Source organism: Geospiza fortis, unplaced genomic scaffold, assembly GCF_000277835.1.
Source record: "Geospiza fortis unplaced genomic scaffold, GeoFor_1.0 scaffold4, whole genome shotgun sequence".
Classification (NCBI taxonomy): Eukaryota; Metazoa; Chordata; class Aves; order Passeriformes; family Thraupidae; genus Geospiza; species Geospiza fortis.
In genome coordinates this window covers 322,688-339,204 of record NW_005054475.1, presented here as the reverse complement: position 1 = coordinate 339,204, position 16,517 = coordinate 322,688, and the positions used below count along the sequence as shown (strand labels likewise).

General features: G+C 53.5%; 1 protein-coding gene across 1 annotated transcript; it reads right to left on the bottom strand.

Annotated features, from left to right (window-relative positions):
- Positions 1-4,457: 4,457 nt before the first annotated feature.
- ECE1 (endothelin converting enzyme 1) lies at positions 4,458-14,155 on the bottom strand. The gene is made up of 18 exons (XM_005428216.3): positions 14,103-14,155; positions 13,935-14,021; positions 12,885-13,014; positions 11,669-11,881; positions 10,241-10,365; positions 9,754-9,966; positions 9,471-9,662; positions 8,803-8,945; positions 8,603-8,717; positions 8,282-8,392; positions 7,888-7,986; positions 7,696-7,773; positions 7,209-7,312; positions 6,894-7,004; positions 6,691-6,758; positions 6,424-6,614; positions 6,236-6,331; positions 4,458-5,965 (listed from the first exon to the last, which is right to left on the bottom strand). The coding sequence occupies exons 2-18, from the start codon at positions 14,019-14,021 to the stop codon at positions 5,789-5,791; spliced, it is 2,253 nt and encodes a 750-aa protein (XP_005428273.1). The 5' UTR covers positions 14,103-14,155; the 3' UTR covers positions 4,458-5,788.
- Between the last annotated feature and the right edge of the window lie 2,362 nt (positions 14,156-16,517).

Here is a 16,517-nt window from a genome sequence, read left to right as displayed (position 1 = left end):
CATGGTCACACCAAGCCATCACCCTCCCAGGGTAGCCACACCATCACCACCACACTCACCATTTCACACCTAACCTGCAGAACCCTCCTCACGGCCACCACCTGAGCTTGGCAGCGGCCAAGGTGGTTTGTACCATCTCAGGGAGATAAAAGGCACCCCAGAACAGATTCCGGCAGCTGCCAGATTGTCCTGACTTGTCCTGCCTCGCCGCTGGCTGCCGAGGGCTCATTCCAACCCGCTGGCACCTTCCAGCGTTCCTGCCGCACCGCACGTCCCAGGGAGACGCTCCCAGCACCCTCGCTGTGCCCACAGGTATTGCTGCCCCAGCCACCAGCCTGGCGTGCTGCTCTAGGAAACCTTCCCAGAGCTCATTTGTGTCCCGTCCGCTGCAAATTCTGAGCAGCTGCAAGTTTAGGAGGAAGATAATGCTTTAATTCAATCACAAAGAAACCCTTAAATGTGAAAAGCTTCTTTTACTGAAGTGAACAGCTCTCATGGTGGTGTATTCAGGCACCTGGAGAGTACCAGCTGAGAGGAGAGGTCTTGTGCACTAAAGAAAACCTGCCTGAGAAGTCGCATCCATCCTTGTCTGTGCAATGGTCCTGTTTATACACAGAGAAGTAATTTTGAATTTTAAATATAAATCTGACAGTGGAGAATCTGGACTGGGTGTTGTTCACTGGAGCAGAACTCAGCACAGTGGGCAAAAGATAGTAGAAGGGTCCTGAGTACGTTTTCCCTTTGGGGTCAGACTCTGAGTTATTGAACAATGGGGTTGTGCAGGGCAGGTTTAGGGCACCCAAGGATTGCAGTGAGTCCAGAAGCTCTCCCTCCTCTGAGGTGTGTTCTCAGGAGCAAAGCTGGGAGCTGCCACACAGGTCTCCAGTAAAAGCAGCCCTGCAACTAGAATGCTTTATCACTTACTCACATGCTACCCGCAGGGTACAGCCACCTCCTGCAGTGCCAGCAGGCATTATTAGTGGGGCAGGGGAAGGTGATCATGTGCTGCTCAGTGTCCCCTTCTGTGCTCTTTGTTCAGCATCGGGGTAAGGGAAATACCTGGGAGGAGGTGAGCTCATACACACCTCACACTGCCTGTGGGAAATGGGGGGAAATAGGAAACACTCAGATTTTCTTTTTGAGAGAAAAGAGCCCAACCAAGCCCTGCCAGCCTGTAAAGAAGTCCTGACTGGGGAATATTTCTATCTGAATCCAGGAACAAATATTTAAAGGGGCTGGTTTTTCTGAGTTAGTTTTCCTCAGCCTTCAGCCTGCCATATTAACTAACTCCCCACCAGGAAAACTGAAGAGAGAAATAAGGAGGACCAAAAAGAAAGGCCAAGTACTCCTCCACTCCCCAAAAATGGGAGTCAAAGGAGGAACTTCTCTCATGGTATGGGATTTGCCCAGGTACTAATAGATCTCTCAGCATCCCAGAGAGCTGCTGTGTTCACAGCACACCTCTCCTGCTGGGAAGACAGTTCTCCCTCCACAGCTGGTAAAGACTTGTCTGTTTTTATTTGGACAGTGCAAGTAGAGATGTGTGTTCTGGGGGGTTGGTGCCATTCCATGACCATCTCCTGGCACAGCCCTTCTCTAGCTACCCCCCTTTGCATGGAAGGAAATTCATCTCAAAAGCAAATTGACATCCACGGCTGCCTCTGTTCTACAGAAATAGCTGCCTGTAAACACAGCTGTGAAAAAGCTTCCCAACTCCAGGATCTTTGCATATAACACTTTTTTGCCTCTTTAGAAAGGAAAAAAAAATGGCATTTCCACCATATTGTCTGCTGAAGCTCCCAAAATGTGCTGGCCAGGCGAAGGAGCCAGGCTCCCAGCTCTGCCTAAAGCCCTTGCAGTGTCAAAGTCTCTCCCCAGCCATGTTTTTCCCTTCTTTTTATTTTTTCCCGAGAAGAAAAAGCAGATATGTCTCCTCTCTACCTTATGTAGGATGATTTGGCCAACAAATCCTGCAGATTTTGGAGCCTGAGTTCCAGCTGGATTCACACCCTTCTTGCCGCCTCTCCATTTTGTTTTTCCTCCTCTTTTTCCTGCTAGCTCTGTTAGCACCTGGGCACCGAGGTGTCACCGTGGGCAGCTGGAGCCTACAGGGCTGAGCTCCTGTTTCAGAGCATCACCAGCCCTTTTTCCAGTCCCACCAGTCTCTCCTGTACCTGCCACAGCAGAGACACAACCCCACACACAGAGTGCAGTAGGAATGCTGGAGCTGTCGGTGAACTTCAAAAAATACAGGATTGGGATATCCCCTGGAGGGATGCTTGTGAAGAGAAGAGCATAAAGTGAGAAAAGCACAAAGCCATGGTCCTGGGAGTGAGTGAGGAGATACAGCCTTCTTGTTGACTCAGCTTGGCTCTGAGTGAAAACTCAGTGATCAGAATGAGCAGATCCCAGCTGCAAGGTGGGATTTAGAAACTTGCTCCCCACCTGCCACTCCCCATTCTCCTGCCTTCAGGAAGGTATGGCTTGTTCAGGGAAGCTTTTGGCCCTATAATCTGGTTGTTCCACAAGGTGACCTCAGAACTGTTGTGAGGTGTCAGGGGTCAGATCCTACCTGGAGGAAACAAAGCAGGAAGGAGAGGGGCAGTTCAGATGGTTGGGTTCAGCCTCTCACCAGCTGTCTTGGCCCCATTAAACCTATGAACAACCCCCATTTCCAGCTCTGTTTGTAGGCTCCAGCATGCTCCAGGTGCCTGCTTTCACACAGCACAGCACAGCAGCACCTCCCTCGTTGGCTTCTCCTGCTTTTCCCGCACTGTTCCTCTTCCAACACCCTCCAGACAAAAAAAAAAAAAAAACCAACAATAACCCAAAAAAAAAAAAAAACAACAACAATCACCCAACATAAAAAAAAAAAGAAAAACAAAAAGGTCCTGCTTGCAGCTTTCCCCATTCTTCCCCCTGCCCAGGCTCAGCCCTCAGCAAACAACGACTCAGCCCTCCAGGGCACAGCTGAGCTCACAATAAAGCGAATACCACCCAGGACCAGGCAAGCCCACACCAGGAGCTGGCACAGAGCGGGATGATTCACCTCCTGCCCGCTCTCCCTGTGCCCGCAGCCTCCCAGGGAGGAAAACTCCCCCCACCTGCACCCAGCACAGACAGCCTTGACCACGGTGTCCCCCACCACAACACAGCTCATGGTCACCCTCGAAGTCCTTCCTGCCCTGGGGCTGTCCCTGAGCCATCACCTGCCTGGTCCCTCCCTGCAACTAAGTCCCAAAGTGTTTCCTGTTTGGATGGTTAAACCACTTCTAACAGCATCTCCATGTGACGCCTGTGCTCCCTTCCTTGCTCCTGTGCAGCTGGGAAAACACCCTCTCACCCAGCCCCACTCTATTCTTCTTTGCCTTACACCCACGCTGTTCTTCGCTTTCCCTAGGAATGCAGGTATTCCACCACAATTCAAACATGTGGGGCCACATCCAGACCAAAACAGGACTCGGGTAACATCGCTGGCTCCTGCCAGCCGAGCACTGGAGTGTGCAGGCAGCGATTTTCTCGGCTCCATCGCCCTCTGCGGGTTTGCGCCATTTCCAGGCACATCTCAGGGAAAACAACGGCCACGGCCGCTCTCAGCGCTGCAGGAAACCGAGGGCCTCACACCGAGCTGTGCAAGCAGAAAGTCAGTGCTATTACTACATTTTGATTCCATCTGGGTGAGAAAACACGGTAAAAACAGTCAGAGACGTATTTTAATGTCTTATTTATGCAACATCCATGTCCCCAGCTCACTGCTGGCTCAGTCCTGCCCGTGCCAGCAGCAGAAACACTCTATATTCCCAAAAGTTTGCTACCAGTGGGCTGCAGCCTCCTAGTTTTGCCCCAAATCCAGCCCCTGATAACAATTCCTAGGTTAAATAGCAAAGGAGTACCCAATCCTTGGTGTAGTTAATGACCATCAGCCCTGCCAGGCGCTGGGGTGAGGCTTGCAGGGAGCCTGCAGTCCAGGTCCTGCCTTGCATTTCTTGGGTAAGCTTGATGAAGCCATGGAGCATCTGCTCAGAGTAAATGTTGGCCTGTTATGGACCTGGCAGCATCCCACCAGCATCACCAAGCCATAAATAAGGGAGTTTGGAGGGAAACCTGCACGGGGCCTGTGCTGCTGGATCCAACTGCGGCCCAGCCAGCCAAAAACTCACCCAGGAGGAAGGAAAAGCATCTGGGAAAGACCTCCCTGCCAGGGAGCTGTGTGGGGCCATGCCATAGAGATGGAAAGCAAAGAGCCACCCGAAGTGAGAGTGAGGGTTTTGGGCAAAAACCCCTCGATTTAGCCTCCAAGAGAGGCAGCAGTCACCAAGCACAGGCTGGGAAAAGCCTTGATGGCTCAGTTTTGTCAGTACGGGACAGTCTCAGTGGTGCAGACAGAGAGAAGAGCACAAATAAATGGATGCAGGCCCTCCTGCTATAAGAAAATTTGAGTCATGATCAGCTCCAAATCCAGTAAAAAGTATTTATTATTTCAATTACAATAAGCCTCACGCGTAGGGTGAAAAAATAGTTACAAAAACCCAGCCCCTTCCATCCCTCCCTTTACATATAAATATTAAAAATCCCTCTAGGTCTCTGCTTTGTCTAGAGCAAGAAGACAACACACAGCACCTGAGCTCCTGTCAGTGCTTTCCCCTCAAAACAAGTATTAAAAACATCCCTTAAAAAAGTCCCTCAGCCCCATCCTGATCACTTCTCACACTGGTGCCAAACCAGCTGTGGAGGGACGGAGTTCTGGGGGCACATGGTGCTTTTGGGGCTTGCAGTTTCCCAGGCAGAGGGCAGGCCTGGCATGAGAGAAGCAGCGGCAGGAACCGCCTGCACTTGTCTGGGAAGCTTTAGGGCCAGGAAATCCTGGCTGGCCTGGCTTCAGAGGAGAGAGGAGGGAGAACAGGATGCTTCATCCACCCCATCACCACCTTGGTTACATCTTTGGTTACGTCAATTTTTCCCTTTACACTCTGAAATTAAAGCTAATCCCAGGAGCTGCAGCATCCCAGCACAGCCTGTGACTTGCGGCATCCTCCAGCCCTGTCCCCAGGCCTGATGTCCCTAATTTTCCCATCAGCATCCTCTAAGGATAGTCCCTCCCAGAGAAACACAGGATCCAAGACTGGAAAGATATCCATAGCCCTACCCAGCTTCCCTGGCCAAGGGACTCACCACAGGGTACTGCACCTACGGCTGCACTAAGTAAAAAAAAATAATAAATATACTAATCTTTTACTAAAAAAAGGCTTTTAAATGCATTTTCCCTGAAAATTTCCAGTGTATTCCACAACACATGAAAAAAATATATGTATTTCCCCCCTCCCCCAAAAAAATATATCTTAAAATACTTTCCACCCTCGTGTGCGCATCTTTGGAGAGAAGGTGGTACATCAGGTGTATTTAGACAGGCAGACAAACCTGCCACTGCTGGGGGTTCGCTTTATCACCTCCAAAACAGAGGGGTTTTCCATGTGGTGGGTCAGGCTGGAGCGCTGTGTGTGTAAATACAGGCAGTCCCCACAGATGCCTGTGCCTCGGCACTTGGCCCGGTCACGGTGGCAAAGAAGAGACCCCCAAACCGAAGTCATTTCACCAACAAGCAGGGGGATGAGGAGTTTTCACAGTGGATTGAACCTCGGACAAAGCCAGGGGCACAGACACTGCTCTGGCTGAAGAGTCGGGCTCTCCGTGGCATGGAGAAGTGGTTTGAGCCTCAAAGGACTGGGGAAGCCCAGCTGTTGGCAGAGGACAAAGCAACCAGCCGCTGGTTCCCTGGGGCACTCGCCCATCACCAGACTTCACACTTCTTGAGGGGGTTCATGGGGGAGCCCGGGGGGCAGCTGAAGTGCTCCGCGAACTCCCGGGAGTTGGAGACGGTGCCGATGACGCGGAAACGCGAGGGGCTGTGGGGGTCGGTGATGAGCCCCTCGTGTGAGCTCTCTGGTGTGCGAACTGAGCACCACACCTGCAAATGGAGGGCAAGGGGCCTGAGTACTGACACCCATCACCATGGGGCCAGCCCGGTGCTGAATCCAACCTCTCTGCCTGCGTGACAGCAGCCAAGGCAGCTCGAGCTGCAGCTTTATCTTCCTTTGTAACCAGCACCACCCCAATCTCGTTCTCCATCCACTACATCATCTCTGGAGGACTCTGTTTTGCCATCACACCCTCCCATCTGGGCATGCTCTGCCTCCAAAAATCTGTGTGCCCACCCTCCCAAGGTCACCATATGTACCTGTGCAAAGCCAACGAAGAAGAGCTGGTAGTTGGTGAGGCCAAGAGTTGGGAGTCTTTCTTCATCTCCATTCTTTTTCAGCCAGTTCTGATATGCCTGAAAACCAGGGAGCACAGTGGGCTCAGGAGATAGCACAAATCCCACCACATCATGTCCCCCTTCGAATCTCCCCAGCCCCGTGGTCGTACCCGGTAGGCGGCCTTGAGGCCCCCATTGTCGGCGATGTTCTCCCCGAGGGTGTGCTTGCCATTGACTGCCTCACCATTGACAGTGTAGTTACCATACTGCTCCACCATGCACGCTGTCTGATGCTTGAAGGCCTCCACGGAGGAATTCTTCCACCAGGGACGCAGGTTGCCATCTTTGTCATATTCCCGGCCTGCAAAAACACAGTGGATTCTTCATCTCATACTGGCCACCCCTCCAGCTGCCCACCCACGTGGCCATGGTTGTACCTTGGTCATCAAAGGCATGTGTCAACTCATGGCCCACCACCACACCAATCCCACCAAAATTCAGGGACCTGCAGGAAGGTAATGCAGACATTAACAAAGCAGCTTTTGCTCTCCACAGCCATGAAATTTAGCCAGAGATTTAGATATAGAAGATGTAGAAGGAAAGCTGGGAATCCTGCCCTCCGTTTTCCCATGGCTCTTACTTGGGGGATGCACGAGTGTAAAAGGGGGCCTGGAGGATGCCAGCAGGGAAGACAATCTCATTCTTGGTGGGAGAGTAATATGCGTTGACTGTTGGAGGTGTCATGCTCCACCTGCAGGAACACAAACACGGCCAACATGGCAACACAAGCCATCACCAGTGTTTGCTCCAACAACATCCACTTTTGTTGCAAAGCCGTTGTCCTAAATTTTATCTCCTCAAAACCAGTACAGGCTGGTGGACACCAAATCCCAGTGCTCCAGATATGCTGATATTCCCCACTGAGTACAACAGGGAAGTGGAGCAGAGGACTTACTGGTCCCGGTTTGGCGGTTTCCGGAGCTGGTCAGCTGTGACCCTGGCTGAGAAGTTGTAAAACTGCATGACGTTCTCAAAATAGAGGTCGGACACGGCCTCGTACTGCAAAAGAACAAGGCGTGAGGGGTGTGTGGTGATCACCCAGCCCCACTCCTCCCTTCACAGTCATGTCTGAGCCTCCAGAGCCAGCAGAGTTATGGCTTCTCCTGTTTCTCCTCCTCTCCAACATCTGTAGAGTCTCTGGAGGGAAATGAATCACCATTACGGAAAACAGCTCCTCCTTTTCCCAGGCAGGGATCCCAAGAGCCCCAGCCACCCCAGGACTGGCCCACAGCTCTCTGAGAAGTCCCAAGAGAAGGGCCAAGGACATCAGTGAGACCCTTCTGGAGGAAACCTGGGGTTCAAGGCTGCCCTGAGGCCATGGTGATACAGACACATCCTGTACCTCCTATAGAAAACCCAGGGGACATATCTGACCTACTCACGTCATTAAATACTTTATCCAGCTCCTTGGGGTCCATGATGAATTTGGGATAGCCAATCATGTTGTAGATGGCATCTGCCTGGAGGGTGACAAGGACCAGAGTGCTCTCAGTGCCAGAGATGGAGGACAGGCCCACCCTGTTCTGCCATCCTCCACCTTCATCCCCTCCCCAGCGCAGCCACTGCCGCCTCACCTTCTCTTTGGCTGATTTCCTCGTCTCTTCATCCATCCACTGCAGGGTCTCCAGGCTTTCCTCGAAGGCAGTTTTAATCTCTGCAATCATTTCCTCCGCCTAGACAAAACAAGGCAGCACAGCGTCAGTCCAAAGAGCTGGCTTCCTGTCCCAGAGAGGTCAAGGACCTTCACACCACAGGGAAGAAGAGGCTGGGAGGCCAAGACAACACACGGTGAAAAGCCCGGCATGCAGAGATGCACAGTGAATGCAACACGGTGGACAGAGAAACTCCTTTCCCACCCACAGTGACTGCTCCATGGTGGACAGAGAAACATTGTCTGCCCCGACAGTCCCACCACTGCAGAGGCTTTCCCAGCACCGGGACTCGCACGCTGCTGCCTTGGGGACGTACCACCTGCTTGCTGTCCTCAGCAAAGGTGGCCTTGACAAACATGGCCCCCAGAGCGAAGCCCAGGTTGTTGTCTGTGTCACTGATGCAAAACTTCCAGCGCGGGAGGCAGCTCTGCATGGGACAGGAGGTGGTCATCAGCGGCGGCACGGAACAAAGCCCTCCACATTCCCACCCCTTGCTCCACCTGGCCCATCCAACCCTCTGCCACCCCAAAAGCTGCCCCACATCTCTATTGTTTGGATGCCACATGAGAGGGCATTGGGATAAAAAGCCATCACCATTTGAATGGTGATTCAGGGGCACAGAGGACTTCAGCCTCACCTTCTTTGTCCCATACATCACTTCCATGAATTTTTCCTCGGCATCCCGGAAGCGCTGGTCAAGGAGAGGGCTGGTTTTCCGCACCAGGTTCCAGATCATGTAGTTGTTGAGGAGACTATGGTGAGAGGAGGTGAGTAGGCAGCAGCACATTCCTGCCCACCCTGGGCACCCAGGTCTCTGTACAGGCTGGGGGTTCTCACCACTTATCCGTGGCCAGGATGAGGTCAGAGACCTGCTCCAGGTACTCCTTGGCATAGACCACAACGGGCTCTGACTCATTGAGCTCCACAGGGTAGAAGACCGTGGAGAGGAAGGGCATCCAGTCCACAGCCGGTGCCAGCTCCTGCAAAAGCCACAGTGCTGCTATGGACCTAAAAACCATCGCAGGGGGTGGCAGCTGCTTCTTGAGCTGGAATTGGCTCTGTCAATCCCCATTTGATGAATTCAGCTGATTTTGCAGAGGCCAGTTCCTATAACAGCAGCATCCTTGAAAGGTTGAAGGGTAGTAAACAATTTCCTCCCACAAAGAAGGAAAAGAAAGTGGGGTGGGTGTCAGAGATGTTGACACATATTACAGCCCCTCTGGGGACACTGGGAGGTGACCAGGCTGACGTCCAAGGGCAGCAGTCCCAGGAGGACATAAGTGCTGCAGTAAGATAGCTGCTGGCCCCAGGGGTGGTCCAGAGGCTGGGAGGAAGGGTCAGGGTAGGATTTCCCCAAGGAGGATGTAGGCCAAGCTATTGCACAAGAGCTTCCCAGGCTGCGTCAGCTGGTGTCAGGATTCCCAGAGGAGCTGCGTCACCTCCACCCGTGCACCACACTTCCCAAACAACAGCAGAATGGGGAAACTTGCCAGCTCCATTCCTACCTTTAGTTCTCCTGCTGTCATTTTATGGTAGATGACCTCCTCATCCCGGTGCTTCTCCTGCGGGATGGTGATGTTGGCCAAGGCCGTCTCAAAGTCCAGGATCTGCTGCATCTGCTGCCGCGTTGACTCCTCATCGATGCCTCCCAGGAACATCCCCAGCTGCACCATGTAGTTCAGGTACCCGGCAAGCACCTGCGCGGTCGGGCAAGTGGGATGAGCACGGCAGGTGCCACCCACCCACGGCATCCCCCCAGCCAACCCACATTTCCCCTGACACCCTCACCTTCTCGTTCTCTGTCTTGTTCAGGTAGTAATCCCGCGATGGCAGGCCCAGCCCCGACTGATCCACCTGGATGACGTTGCTGTTGGAGTTCTTGGAGTCGGCGCTGACGTAGACGGAAAAGAAGGGCGAGGTGCGATAATGCGCCGTCACCTCCCGCAGCGTCTCGTTGAAGTTGTCACCGGCACAGGTACCTGTGATGTTCCAGCCACCCAGCTGGGGACAGACAGCAAGCAGCTTCTGAGTAAGAAACAACCACCTGAAATTGCTTCAATATCCTCTCAATATCCATCCTGGGGGGAAATATCTTGCAAGGGGGCTAAAAAGCCCCATTATAGGATTATAAATCTCTGCCTGGCTGACCTGGGGGATGCTCTTCTGCAGGAAGCACCAAGAATGAAGTATGGAGAGTGCTGGGGCTGCCCATGACTGAGCTTTTCCCCCCATTCTGCAGAGGGAAGATGGCTTTTCCACAAGGACCGGGACAAACCTTTTGGATGAGTTCCATGAGTGGGGTGGCACGCAGCTCCTCGATCTTGCTCTCGTTCATGCAGGCTTGGTAATAGCGCTGTGCCTTGCGCTCTGCCTCGCTGGATACATTGGCCGTGGTGTTTTCTGTGGGAGGTACCCAGGGAGAATCACATGGGGCTCCAGGGATGGGCATCTGCTGGACCCAGAAGGATTCAGCCCCATTTTGGGCAAGGCTAGGCTCCAGAAAGGCGCCAAGGATTGTCCCAGTAGTCCCCACCATGCCCCCAAGGGCATCCCATTGGCCCCATCCCTTTCTGGCCTCCTGCCCCCCCTCTCCTTTCCCACCCACAGTGACTGCTGCAATTCTTTGGGGACAAAAGATAAAGAAAGAAAAAACAAAAAGCATTTTTATTTTTCCAGCAGCTCTGATATTCCCAGCATCATCCAGCTCTGGGTGCTGCCCTTGCCTCTGTGCTGGTGCCCCCCAGACCTGTATTATTTATTCCTGCAAAAAGGAACAATAAACCCATTTTTCTCCTCTGCCTCCAAAACCTTCCTTTCATCTCCCCAGCTAAAATTCTGCTTTCCCAGAGGGTTTTTGGGGTTTTTTAATTTATTTTCCTGATGACACAGCTTGCACCTTTGGCTTCCCAGCTGTGTGGTTTTATTAACTAAAGGTCCCTCAGCTCCAAGGAATTCAAGGAAATGCCGACCGCGACCACTTGGCTGGAGGCCCAGTCTCTTCTCCCGGTAAAACCAGCGCCAGATTTCTGCGGGAAAAGCCAGGGATGAAGCTGTTCCCGCGCCACCCCCTTTCTCTCAAAAGACAACACTCTTCCCAAACCTTCTCTTTCCAGATAATCAGCCCTGGCGCAGTGGAAAGTGCTGATAAGGAGCCAGTTGTTTGCTCAAAGCTTGAACAAACCGTCCCCGCCGGTTGCTCAGATAAGCTGCTCTGCTTCAGCATTCGCACGCAGAGGCTGAGCCCAGGATCCTCCTTTTGCTGGGGGAGTTTTGGCCCCTCAAAAATGGCCATACTAGCAGCCAGCCCCCCAAAAGGCTACTCACAAAGGCTGGAAGTTATAGCACAGGAAAAACACATATCCTTGGGGTGATACTGGGGCACTACAGCCTCTGGATGCAGTCTGGAATGCACATCCTGAATTTCAGAGCTCCTGGGAATGCTACCATGGGGTTTACAGAGCAGAGGCCTTTTCCCTACTTAGCACCACAGACTCGCAACACCACAGTCAAAAATTCTCAGGACCATCTAGGAGAGCAAACACAGCCATCCATTTCTCAATGTCTTCACAGCACATGTGTCACAGACCAGTTTGATGCTGGAGGTCAGTTCCAAACTCGAATTTCCATGCAGATGTTTTTGGCAACCCTGGGACCCACTGGGGCCCTTGAGCATTGCAGGGTCCCACTGCTCCCACACACTCACCCAGCAGGTGCTTCATGATGGCCTGGTTGTGCTCCCAGAGGTTGTTGAAGGTGCCCCAGCGCGAGTGACCATCAGGAAGGGGGTTGGCCTTGATCCAGCCCCCGCAGGCGTAGCTGAAGAAGTCCTCACAGGGATTCACCGTGCGGTCCAGCGAGCTGAGGATGGAGCTGGTGATGGAGATGCAGGCTTCTGACAGGCACACGGCAGGTGGCCCTGGGGGGCAGGGACAGGTTCAGCTCCTCTGCTGCAGCAGAATGAGCAGCACCACAGAGCATCCTGCCCCGAGCTGAAGGATGCAGGCAAATACCCCACCTGGTTCCAAGCATCCCACCTTGTACCTTACTACCATGCTCTACAGCAAGCAATATAGACTAGTATGCTGACCTATGTCTGAGCATCCTGCCCTATCATCCTATCCCAGCGCAAGCATCTCATCTTATGCCCAAAGATCCTGCCCAGTGCCCAGTCATCCACCCTGGGGTGAAGGATGCAGAGAAATATCATTATAGGACACAAAAGAACACAAGTGCACACAGCTGTTCTCAAGATGAAGAAAAAAGGGAAGTTTATTTTCTGACTCCAACATTTATAGTTTTCCAAGAGTGACAGTGGATTGGAGGGGGACAGTGCCACCTCTCCAATGACACTGGACAGACTAACAGGCTATCAACTTTCTCTTCTTTTATAAAGGAATGCAAAACAATGAGTTATTTACAGAAAGTGTGTGAGAAAGTTTGTACAAGGATGTCAACATCAGAAGGCTTAGAAAGTCTTAAAAAATCAAAGCAACAGAGAAACAGTCCATCCTGTGCTCAGCCATCAAGTTCCAGGATAAAGGATCAGAGAAACACCTTATCCTGCATCTGAGCATCTTGCCCTGGGGTGAAGGGCTGCAGGTGACCATCCTGTCTTGAGCCCGAAGATCCCACCCCATACCTGAACGTCCTGTTTGATACCCAAGAATCCTGTCCTGAGCTGAGGAGTGCAGGTAAGCATCCCACCCTTGCACCAAATTTGCATTCTGGGAACTCCCCAGCAACCCACTCTGGTCAAGGGGGCAGGATCCCCACGCAGTTGTTTGCTCAAAGCTTGAACAAACCATCCCTGCTGGTTGCTCGGATAAGCTGCTCTGCCTCGGTGTTCACATGCAGAGGCTGAGCCCAGGATCCTCCTTTTCCTGGGAGTTCTGGCCCCCAAAAATGAGCAAAGGACTTACTGGCTCTGTACTGGAAGATGAGTCCCAGCAGACAGGCCACGAGCAGCAACGCCAGCACCCCCAGCAGCACCAGCAGCTGCTTCTCGGCACCCGGGCAGCCCCGGCTGCCCCGCGAGCCGCGGAAGTTCACCTGCGGGAAGAGCAGCGTCGTCTCCCCGCTGGCAGAAAAACTCACTGACGCAGCCCCCATTTTGCTTCCCACAGCCCACAGCAGAAATTTAGCCCCGGCGAGGGATCCGTCATGGATTGGGCTGGGAAAGGCAGCAGCTGCCTTCCAGAAACAGGGCAGGAAGGGCGGCACAATGGCAGGAAAGGGAGCGGGACGAGCGCTTTGGAGGGCTCACCTGCTGTCCCGTGCCACCCTGAACCCCTCCTCGAGCACAGCGTAACCCCACGGCTGTCCCTGTCCCCACTGCCAGCACTGGGACAGGGTGGGGGCTGCATCAAAAAATGCCTCAACAGGATACTCCCACTCAGCCAAAAAACATCCCCAGGAAACATCTCGATGTGACGGCAAGCGGAGATGGCTCCGCCGGGAAAAGTAAAAACACATTTGGGGCAGAAACCACCATTCTAGAGACTGATGGAGCTGGGACTGGGGCCAGGACAGAGAGGGTCTCTCCAGACCTGAATCTTTTCCCGGTGAGGCTGGACACTGGCACCAGTGGGGTTTTTTCTTGCCACCCGCAGCCCTCTTTAAGCTGCTTTCCCACTGCTCGGGGAGGAATTAACCTAATCCCCTTTTGTGTGGGGACAAAACTCCCAGTGCTTCAATAATTGCTCACCCCAGCCATGCTGGGAAGGGGTTTGGCAGTAGAAAAACTGAGAGGTGGAGTGTTGAAACAGTGCAGGCAGGATATGGCCCTGCTGGCTCCCTGTGCCAGAAGGGGAGCGAAGGGCAGCAGTGGCAGGAGCCAACATGGCTCTGCCCACACTGGACTTTACCCCCCAGACACTGGTCAAAGGTAGAAAACCCTTCTGCACCCCTTTTACTGCTTGCCAGGACACAAAATCCCCCTTTTCCCCCCTAAAAGACACATGAAGCTATACCTGAAAGCCATTGGGGTATCCATCACTGTCACCAAGGGACTCCAGGGGGTCTTCATCATCCAGCGTCGCCCGCTTGTAGGTCGACATCTGCACAGGGAGATCAGCAACAGAGGTGCTCAGTGGCCTCGGAATGAGGAAGAAGATGAAGGAGAAAGAAGGTTTACACACCTCCTAAAGCCACCTCCTCCTCCAGGGAGCAAAATCCCGAATGGCTCAGAGGTAGTAAAGCACTACACAAACGCCGGAGGATGGTTATGGAAAGCAAAGAGGGCCGGAGCCAAGAGCTGAGCAAAGCCCGAACCCGCCTCACTTTCCCCCGGGGCCGCGTTGTGCAACCTCCCCTTCAGCCTGGAATAAATCCGGATCCACCTCCGCCCTGCAGCGGGGAGAGCGACCCCCCGTGCCAGGGAACCCCGGAGTGCCAGGCACCTGGGAACGGCTGGCAGCAGAGAAAATGGCTTTTCTCCCTGACACTCCCGGCTCGCCCGCGCTCTACGAACCCCGCGTACCGTGGAACACCCGGAGACGTCCCTGCGAGCACCCAAAAGCGACAGCACCAGGAATTTCAGCTGTGGACGAGCTCCCTCCCGGCGCCGTGTCCCCCGGGCATTATCTTGTGCCTGTGCCCGGCTCTTATCTCATCCCCGGCAGAAAAACAAGGAAAACCTCACGGGTTGGCAGCCGGCCCTTATCGTGCCGCCGCCGCTGTTTCCTTCCCCCTGGCACTGCCCTGCCATCCAGCCAGATTGTCTCCCGATGGAGCAAACAACGCTCCACTCCCCACCGAGGGGCTGAGCACCCCAAAATCCACCCTGACCCTGCCACCGGTGGCCCGAGCGCCACCACTCACAACCCTTCACCCGCAATCAGCGCAGGGAGGGGATTTAAACCCATCTGGATGTCGCCATCCCGCTGCCATCAATCCCAAAGGGATGAGTTGATCCAAATCCCGCACAGCCGTGCCTCAGTTTCTCCAGGCAGAATGAAAGCACCGGTTCTCAGCCTTGTTTCCAATAGCAGCATTCCCAAACCTCCCTTTGCACACTTAATAACAAGTCTGATCCTCTCTCCGGATCCCAAATCCCAGCCTCACTTTAATTAACCACAAAACCCACCTGGGGAAGAAAAAGGGTTAAAACAAAGAGATGCTTTCCCTCCTCGGTTGTACCGAAATCTCTGTTCGAAGCCCCAAAATCTCCCCTGGGCGCCCGCCTGGAGCCTGAGAACCGTGAGGCAAAAGAGCCTCAACTGCAAGATTTTATCGTGGGGAAAAATCTCTGTTTAGATCCTATTTTTTCCCACCCCTTTCACTTTTTTCCACCTATTTTAGTACTTCGCACATGGCTGAAATTGGCAGCTCCGGGCACAACACGCGGGAGGGGGGATCCATGAAGCCCCCACGGCTCTGCAACACCAAATTCCTGGAATCCCAGCTTTCACTCCATTTCCTGAGGAAATGCAATTTTTTTTTTCCCTCAGCGATCCCCCACCCCGCCTACCCCAGCCTGAAAACAAGGAAAAAGACCAAAACAAGAATCCCTTTCTGTTCTCCTTTCACAAGTGATGTGCTGGCTCAACCCTGTATCAGCCATCAGAGAATCAAAACTGAGCCCATGTTCCCCAAAACACCCACGAGAGGCACTGGGGTCGACCCCCAGCATCCTTAATTTGAGGGGAAATCGGGCCCGGGAGGTATTTTTAACACCCGTATCCTTCATATTGGGGCCATAGTAGCACCTCGGGGTGCTCCCCACCCTCTCCAGCAGGTGAAGCAGGAGCGCCCCTTTTTGTGGGGCAAAACGGGGTAGATTTTGTCATACACCTCCCCCCTCCAAGCCTTTATTTTCTTCAATCCGAATAAAAACGCATTCTCCCCTCTCCAACAGGGTGGGGGGCACCCACACTTTACCCCCCGCGCGAGGAATTTTTACTCTCTTTACAACTTATAAAAATGTCAGCATTAAATAATGGTTTTACCCCAAATCGCTCCTTCGCTCTATCAACAATAAGCCCCACGTGCTCGGAGCCCGCACACCCCCAGGAAGGCCCGGGGGGCCCCCAGCGCCCGGCTCTGCCCCGCCGGGGGAGCCCCGCGAGCCCCCCAAGCCACCCCCGCGCCCCCAATGCCCCTCCTGGCAAAGCGGTGCCCACCACCCCACCCCCGGCACCCATGGGTGCCCCCGCACCTCTACAGCCCGCAGCCAGCGCCCAGCGAGGTTCAGCTTGCTAATTAGGATGTCCGGGGGTAATTAGCAACTCTTGGGGTGTCGGTGTTAATCAGGGGTGCTGGGAAAGTGTTTTGGGGGAGCCCCCTGTTTTGTAGGGAGCCCTGACTGCAGATAAAGTAATTTTTTGAGAAAAGCTTAAAAAGCACCAAAAAAAGGGTTAAATTTGAAAAAAAAAAATAGGGAGGAGTACAACCCAGTTTGGGGGTGTTCGCAAACAGCCCCACAAAAGTGGGTTTAGTTGGGTGGGGGGCGCCCCCCTCCCTTTGCGGAGGGAAACACGGTGCAAACCCCCGCGGGTCTGGGTCAAGAGTGGATTTGGGGGCGGCGGGAGGGTTGAGGGGGCATCCAGTGGGGG

What these genes read in the sequence shown, in the direction of transcription:
- ECE1 (XM_005428216.3), bottom strand. Translation starts at nt 14,021, where the DNA reads ATGTCGACCTACAAGCGGGCGACGCTGGATGATGAAGACCCCCTGGAG. An exon ending in GATACCCCAATGGCTTTCAG is followed by an intron (nt 13,015 to 13,934) that starts GTATAGCTTCAT and finishes CTCTTCCCGCAG; the next exon opens with GTGAACTTCCGCGGCTCGCG. An exon ending in TGACAGCAGGAGAACTAAAG is followed by an intron (nt 8,946 to 9,470) that starts GTAGGAATGGAG and finishes TGGCTTTTGCAG; the next exon opens with GAGCTGGCACCGGCTGTGGA.